Source organism: Pavona decussata, unplaced genomic scaffold, assembly GCF_977016875.1.
Source record: "Pavona decussata unplaced genomic scaffold, jaPavDecu1.1 SCAFFOLD_215, whole genome shotgun sequence".
Classification (NCBI taxonomy): Eukaryota; Metazoa; Cnidaria; class Anthozoa; order Scleractinia; family Agariciidae; genus Pavona; species Pavona decussata.
Window position 1 is genome coordinate 1,609,971 of NW_028145620.1, and position 8,793 is coordinate 1,618,763.

The window sequence follows — 8,793 nt, forward strand, 5'->3', positions numbered from 1 at the left end:
CACCAATGGGTTGAAAATTCAACTAAAGCTAAAGAAGTCAAAAATTTCCTTTTGCATGCTTATATATTCAAAATCTGAATGTAAACTTGTCATTTACATAAAATTCAGTCTCGTCAAGCAGAATTGCTTTTGCATAATTCAACGAATCGGTTCTGCGTGATAATGGGCACGTTTCAGACGTTTAAGAGGGTGTCTTTTTTAAAACCACCCACTCGAATTTCGCATCAAAATCAATCTTGCCTGAAACTCTGGCAAATGAAAGCCTACACCAAAGCAAGAAATAAGCAGGTTTGGTTTGGTTCAAATTGATCTTGTGCTCGCGCTGTGAGCCGTTAAAAATTTTGCCCCGTCTGGGGGGAAAAGGGCCATCCCGAAAATTGAAAATTAGGCATATTTCGTAGCGCTGTAAAATATTTTATTCGCAACAACTAACCACACATTTTACATCAAATTACTCATAAACCTTTCTAGTGTTCTAATACAGCAACAATTTTTCTCTTAGTGCAGATAGAAAAGCGAAATTATGCGTATTATGGACCCCCTCTATTGGCCATCGAACGAAGGCTGGAAATGGCCTTAGATTAGAGGCCAATTTCTAAAATGTGGGACCTAGCTGAAAGCTCTAGCTTATACAGCCGTAAAGTATAGTCATTTAGTGGCTAAACTATGCAAAAACCCCTGTACGATTTCAGTATTTTAAAAGTTATGACCGTTTGTATCAGCCCATGTGCGAGCATTCAAAATACTTCCGTCTATTGTCAAATTCCCTACTCACAAGCACATTTTGTCATAGAAACGACTTACCTGCTTCGCAAGTGGAGATAACTTCCAAATTCCCCCATTTTCTAGTCCCTCAGATGTTTGAATTCCGTAAAAGATCCAGTAAATAGGCAGCTGTAGTTCTCAAAACTTTACAACGGCCTCCATCGGGTCGCTTGTCAACAGACCACAGCTCGAACACATGACCACATTTCTTACTAATGCATCAGCTCAGAGCTGAATGTCTCCGGGAATCAGACAATAAACTACTTAATTCCGAACTTAAGAAAGAAAATTGAAATATAAGGGCCTCAATTTCGAAGAAATCTCGCTATTTAGATCACTAAATAATCGAACACTGTTGTGATTGCTGCTTCTGAAGGTAGGTACCTCATATATGGTGGTTGTTACGTCCCCATATTTTATTTTTCGTAATCACCGTATGTGCAATGTATGCAATGTACCTTGCGCTCTTTACCTTTTTTTTAAGGTGGATTCCCACTGTCGCTAAGAGAAAAAGATATAAACGGTTTGCACAAATATAAAAAGTTGAGCCTCACTCAGCTGTGAAAAAGCCACAATTTCGCCAGCCTCGCCACCGAGGCGACTAACCACATACAAAGAGTCTGCGGACTCTGGGGCGCGATTGTTACCTTGAAATGGCCAGATGCGTACTAATGAGACCGAAAATCATGCTGGGTTTACAACAACACACTAATATTTTGTTCAGTGTTACAGGGGCGGATCCAGGATTTCATAACGTGGGGGGGGGGGGGGAGGGGCGGGGTGGTTGTCAGTCGGTATGAGTCCATATGGGGTCCAGGGGGACATGCCCCGCCAAGAACGTTTGAAAATTAACATCGTAAATAAGATATTTGCACCGTTTTCAACCCCTCATAGTGGCCCCTTCAACCCTGGATCCGCCTCTGTGGCACCAGATACAAGTGACCAAATATAAACTGTACAATCAGATGACGGTGCTGTCCATAGCTATGAAATGTCCTGAACTTGCTGTTCGTTTTGATTCTGCTGAGTTCACAGACCTGACCGTCAGTTAAGTGGTCAGCTTCTTGGTGAAAATTAACGTGCTATCAGTGTTTTTTCTGAGATGTTTCAAATTTTTTACGGTTGTTCTAAGAAACAATGCTGTCAGACTACCACGCAACAGATAATAAACCATTCTATAGCATACTTCAACTGAATGATTTTCCGCTAAGAGCGTATACATCATCATAGAATATAATGTTACAGATATTCGTATCTTGCAAACACAATTAATGTGATGGAGGCCACTACAGCCGTGACGCTGAACCCAACTGTACATTTTCCACACTACAGAATGATGTGGCTAGGTAGCTCCATAGCCTTACGACATGGACCGGTGACAAACTATCGGATATGATCAGCGAATGTGAGTGTGATGGTTCTAGTGAGTAACACACTCACATTCGCGGATCATATCAGACAGTTTGTCTATGAGAACTTTCTTTTTGTCTCTCGATTTTACATGGATCTCAAAGTGAATACAGATGGTCTTCAACATGGCAACATTAAATTCTTGGAGTGTGTTGCTGTGATAACGTTCACAGAGGTCATAGGTGTCGTAACAGATGGGATGCGAGACGTTGATTTCGCTGTTTACCATGTCTACCAGATCTTGTCTGTCAGCAGTTTCCTTCAAGCATTCGACATCTTCCTCATCATCCACCGACATTCCAACAACACCCTGACCTTTGCGACGCGTTGCTGCTAGCCGCGAGAAAAAGCTCTGGACTTGAGTCTTCGTCAACCATTCGGCTCTAGTGAACACACGCTCATTCGATTCATTTCTGGTGTTTCGCATGTCTGCTGCAACTTGGGTAGGATCGGCCTTGCGCCCAGTTCTTTCTCCAAGCATAAACCGTGCAGTAAGGTACTTTAATGACTTTTTTGACTTTCAGCAGGTTGAGCAGGTCTTCTAGAATTGATGTCACTAAGTACGAGTCCTGCGTACATTGGTCGAATAAGTGCGCGTAGGAGATGACTTCAGTCGTTCCAGACTGGCTTCGAGATATCACGCTACTGATGTGCCAACTCAGCCCTCTTTTTCCAAACCAGTCGCTTTGTTTCTCTCCATAGCGCAGTTGCAGAAACTTCATTGCCCAATCTACCACAATGAGACACGAGCTTGGGTCAAGCTTTGCGAGGATATCTTGCTTCGCGCATTCTTGGTTGACAGATCGCATTATGTGAGCTTTCCATTGGTTAATGGTCTCCGAAGCCTTCTGGATATCGTCCAGCAGGTCATCTTGTTGTTCTTTGCTATAAAAGTTCAAGGTTCTGTCATCCTTGACAATCAGGTGCATCTTGCTCAAACAGGAAGTGACGTCATCGCAATTAGGACAGCAAAGCGTATGTCCGTGGGAACATTGTTCTTGTAAATCGCGATCATTGGGATCACTCAGCCCAAATTTACGACAGTGGTCGCGACATTGGCTTTCATCATCCTCGCAGTGACTCTGGTAATTAGTTTTGAAATATTTTTTACCGTCTCGAAGGGATGTACGCAAGCTCTTCTCCAGGCCTATTTGGTCAAGTTCGTCTACTATTCGACAGAGACGATCAAACGCCGCTGACCCGTCAGCTGCTGTGTTGTCTAAGCCACTAAGGGACTTTTGTTGGAAAGCTTCCCTTACCTCGAGAATGCGAAATAAAGTCGCACGAATTAGTGGATCGAATTGTTCTTCTTCGCAGAACTGAAGGTACTGCGTGACCATTGTTGACCTTGTGACTTTGCGAATGACATTTGGCATTGTGATCCTCTCGCCACCAGTGAGCCTCAGTTTCCTCCTACCGAACGCCACATCTTGATAGAAGTAGGGGCGGTTGACAAAGTCTAAAAAATGGTCAAGTTTCACTGGTGGCAGTCGAACTCGATGGGACGGCGATTTTTCTACTAAGGAACCTGGACCACAATCTCTCGCATGAGCTCTGGCGCGTCTGATTTGCCACTCTGTCAACTTGGCGTAAGGTTCATGGATCTTCTGAATCTTCTTGACTGGATATCGATATGCATATAGGCTCAGAATCTGGGTCTTTACGGTTCTCGTCGTAGCATTGCTATAGGCCTGTATTAGTGGTATAAGTTCTCCATAGTTGGTCTCTTTATCTGGTGAGAAACAGGATTGAAATAGCTCCTGTCCAGCCTTTGGTGCTATGACGTCGCACACGAGACTACAGGCTTCAGTGGCCTTATCAATGCACACTTCTTTCTCGTCTTCCCTTGCCTCATCCCATGTGGTCTTCAGCTGGGACGTTAAGGGACTGACCTGACCAGCATTGGTTGCCACTTGGTTCAGATTCTCCATAGCAGCATTGAACGCTAATATTGCCGACTCGCCAGCACTTTCAGCTACCTCGTCGTCTTCGGAGCTCTGACTGTTCGAACCGGGTCTATACTCTAAAGTCCACTCAGCTGTGCAGGCAGCTTCGTTTGGTCGAGCTGGTGTTATAGCAGGGGTTGACGTGACTAATGTAAGATTCATGGCTGCGATACGTTTAGCGAGTCTGAGGGAGTAGTAAAAAAAAACATTATAACCTATCTTCACTTATTGATCCATTGTAAGGTTTTATCCCAGACCGTGACCACTATAAACAACATTATACTCCCCTGTAAATAACCTCAAAATAAATACTGCTGTTTTGTTAACAACCGCTAAGAAGAAATAAACTTCGAAAGAAAGTCTTGTTCGCAAGCGTTTTCCATAATAGCAAATACAGGTTACTTAGTAATATGATAAATTGGCTTCATTCATACGAGCAAACATCACCTTGAAGGCTCATCCTTCTGTTCATCACTTTCCTGGGCCAGCTGCTGCCCCTGAATCCAAGCCATATTTTCATCAAGCTTGATTTTGTGTAGGTTAGAGCAAGATACACAAATCACTGAAAAGCACAGTAAAAAATAAGCAATACAGCGCTAGGAAAGAAATGAAAATCGAAACTTATTGAGGAACGTAACACAAACCAAACAAAGAAGATAGGCACGCAATGTATTCAGAAATGATTACATTTTCAGACATGAGTTTTGTCGTAATTTTAGGCTATGGGACAAATTCCGAAGAACGCTACCTTATTATGCATCCGAGTATTGAAATGAACAGTACAGGCTAACCGCCTACCCCAGTTCACCGTATGTCAACCCGACGTTCTCTCCAAAGATGTATACTGCATTTGAAAATTTGAACTTTGCAACGCAGTAAATTAAAGAAATCTCTGCTCAATCAATTGCACTACCCTGCATATTTTATAAACAAAATCCATAGTCCACAGTCCACAGTCCACAGTCCGGATTCCTAATTATAACCTAATAAACTAGCAGATGGAACCTGTTTTTGTAACATTGCTGGCTGCCAGGGCTCGAAATTGCGACTGATAAGTTGCGGCTAAAGATTTGCAGTAGTTGCCATTTGGGGACTATTTGATAGCCAAAGTTCATTTTGAACAGGAACAAATTCCTATTTCATGTTGCGTGATACAAGATTAGCGCGTAATTTAGCCATATGAAAGAGCGATTTGTTGGAATGAAATGTTTCCAATCAGAACAATTTCCTTTGTAAAAAGGCGCTTTATTTTTGTCTTCTTTTAATATAATTATGTAGTGTAAATGTAAGAAAATTCCACAACTTCTGCGAAATTAAACATGCCACGAAACAAGGTCCGATTTATGCAAATTTCGTGCAAAAGTGTAATTCGATATCATGTTTGTTTTCATGACCACAGAACTTTTGTCGCGAAAGGTGGCTTGTTTCTTTGTCTTTTCTTTCTTTTTTTTTACTTTCGAGCCTTGTCAACTTGCCCGTAAATATTTCCACAGTTTTTTATGAAAACAAAATAATTATTACAAAGTCAGGTATATCTCTTGCTTCTTGGAAACAAATTTTGCCACCGTAGCAATTTCATTCCTGCGCGCATACTAAGGAAACATTTGGGGAAATATGTTGTAACAAAAATTTTCATCGTTTGCGGCGGAGATTGACTTACAGGATCCTACTGGGACTTGTTTTCCGTAGATAGTGTTGATTTCCTTTGACATAAAAGGGTTAACCGCATTTCTGGTCCTGAGTTTCTTTTTTCTGCCGGAATGCAGTGGGTACTGACAGGTGCGACGCGGCCGCCAGTTTCTCCCCATGTCACTTCTGTGCTTCTCACAGATCCATAGCTGCTGAAGCTGATCTGAAGAAAGGTCGTGAGGCAGTCCCGACCTATTGATGATAAGCTCATATTCTTGCAAGGTTCCTTGAATCTGACTGAGGTTCCATGCTTGTAACTGGTCATCGATATTACTTCTGCACTCAGACAGCTTTATCAACTTGACAGCGGAATCACTGCACACTGACTCCCCTCTGGTCTCAAATAAGCATTTGCATTCCATTTAAGTAACAGAAAAAGCCAAACGTGCTAAGTAATAAAAAACTAAAAGAACTTTCTTCTGAATTACAGTGGAACTACACCTGTATACTTTACAAAGCTTTCATCGAAAACGATGTGTTGTCCGCGATACATCTGGATAGCGGAACTCTGTAGAAACCGCATCACGGAAGCAGTCGATCTTTCGGTGATCAACATGGGAGTTATTTCTCAATATTTCGTCGAAATTGAAGCCAAATTTCAATTTTCTTTCTAAACAGCAGAGCAGTATAGTTCATTTTTCGACTCTCCAAGAAATCTGACCTCTTGCTGCCCTTAGCTGAAGTCTTTAGAAGATATATATCGAGAGATCGAACTGTGGTCCGTTGACAAGCGACCCGATGGAGGTTGTTCTAAAGTTTTGAAAACTACAGCTGCCTATTTACTGGATCTTTTATGGAATTCAAACATCTGAGGGATTAGAAAATGGGGGAATTCGGAAATTATCTCCAGTTGCGAAGCAGGTAAGTGATGTCTATGACAAAATGTGCTTGTGAGTAGGGAATTTGACAGTAGGCGGAAGTACCGTGAATGCTCGCACATGGGCTGATACAAACGGTCATAACTTTTAAAATACTGAAATCGTACAGGGGTTTTTGCATAGTTTTGCCACTAAATGACTAAACTTTACGGCTGTATAAGCTAGAGCTTTCAGCTAGGTCCCAAATTTTAAAAATTAGCTTCTAAACTAAGGCCATTTCCAGCCTTCGTTCGATGGCCAATAGAGGGGGTCCATAATACGCATAATTTCGCCCTTCTATCTGCACTAAGAGAAAAATTGTTGCTGTATTAGAAAACTAGAAAGGTTTATGAGCAATTTGATGTAAAATGTGTGGTTAGTTGTTGCGAATGAAATATTTTACAGGGCTACAAAATGTGCCTAATTTTCAATTTTCGGGATGTCACTTTCGCCCCAGACGGGGCAAAATTTTTAACGGCTCACAGCGCAAGCACAAGATCATTTTGAACCAAACCAAACCTGCTTCTTTCTTGACTTGGTGTAGGCTTTCATTTGCCAGAGTTTCAGGCAAGATTGATTTTGATGCGAAATTCGAGTGGGTGGTTATAAAAAAGACACCCTCTTAAGCATCCGTAGCCCCGTAAAATACACTTGACGAAGAACTTGGCCATCGCCAGTTAGAGTAGTCAACTCGGAGAAGAATACGAGTTCGGTCTGCTGAACTATTAAAAATAACAAAGCAGTAAAACTATGATAATTATATATAAGATTAGCAGGGTGGAGGTCGTGCATACAATTTTAGGGTCAATTTACATTGACTGTTTTCTCCTTTCAGCTCAGGATAATTTTGGGATCGTCGAGCCATTTCCAGAAAACATCTATCCAATTGAGTACACTTCAGCTCAGGTGACATGTGTGGCTTTTGATTCAAGCGGAGTAAAGACTCCCGACAGAATACAGTTTATGAGGAAAAGTAGGTTTGCTATGTACGCAAACCTAACAGAGAACGAAAATTTGTACTTTACAAAAAGGCAAGAAGAGGAAATAGGGCTAGGTGAGTACGGTCTCCTGGATTATTAAGGACAATCCCATGAAATAAAAGCCACACTATGATTTTGATTAAGTTTCTTCAAGTTACTAATTATAATCTAAAAATGTTTGCTCCAAAATTGGAATAATAAGAGGGATCATCATGCGGCCGTTCCCGAGAAACGAAGAAGTGAAAAGCCTGTTTCGCACCGACTGCTAGATCTAACAGTCTTTTTTATCTTTATAAATTAAATAAGTTGAAATGTGAGACCTTTATGTAACAGAATCTTCAACCATTCCCAGACAGTGAATGTGGATTTGAAGCATAAAGTTGTTACATTCTTTCATCGAAGATTCGCCGCTCAGCGGTATTTACCGTTTTAATTGCGGGGAAAATTAATATGGTAACTCGTTTCGTAACAGAATCTCCCGGGGGGGGGGGTACACCCTTATATGGGCTATATAGGTATGTGCGGCGTCAAAGGGTATGGTTTTTCGGCTGTTTTGGTCATAAATAGGGTGTCGCTTTTAGCCATTTTGCTGCCATTTTGGTAATAAATAGGGTATAGATTGTTGCACTCTAGTCCTGGGTCCTGGCACTTTACTGACAAAATAATAATTCGGGACTTTGGATAGTGGCCGCTTAATGGAGGGTGGCCGCTTAATACAGGTCCGACTGTACTTGGATAGAGAGGTGCGGCCCGGGCGTTCAAACCCTGACCCTGTTTGAGACACAATTCTCTGATTTCCCTATCCCGTTTAAGACAGAATTCAGAATTTTCAGACCCTATCTAAGACATTTAACCCCAAATCATACCCTGTTTAAGACTAGAATGAAATAAGATACATTCGTTTCTTACTGTATTTTATTGGCGGTCCTTTACAGATTACTCTTAATTGAAATATGCTTCGTTCTTCAAAAGACCAATAAACAGACATTTAATTAAGCTTATCCTGTTTACGCCATTAGGTCACGTAGCGATACCCTGTTTAAGACAGAAAGTGATGAAATAGATACCCCGTTCAAGACAAAACACCCTGAAAACCATACGCTATCGGGCGGCACGTCTCCGTTAAGGTCAGTATAAGGGGTACCC

The 8,793-nt window shown here is 41.6% G+C and overlaps 1 protein-coding gene across 1 annotated transcript; it reads right to left on the bottom strand.

The window, feature by feature from the left end:
• Nucleotides 1–2,582: 2,582 nt before the first annotated feature.
• Nucleotides 2,583–6,213, bottom strand: LOC146459930 (uncharacterized). The gene is made up of 3 exons (XM_085088775.1): nucleotides 5,782–6,213; nucleotides 4,569–4,683; nucleotides 2,583–4,305 (listed from the first exon to the last, which is right to left on the bottom strand). Exons 1-3 carry the CDS (start codon nucleotides 6,170–6,172, stop codon nucleotides 2,583–2,585), a joined length of 2,229 nt encoding a protein of 742 aa, XP_084944901.1. The 5' UTR covers nucleotides 6,173–6,213.
• Nucleotides 6,214–8,793: the final 2,580 nt, after the last annotated feature.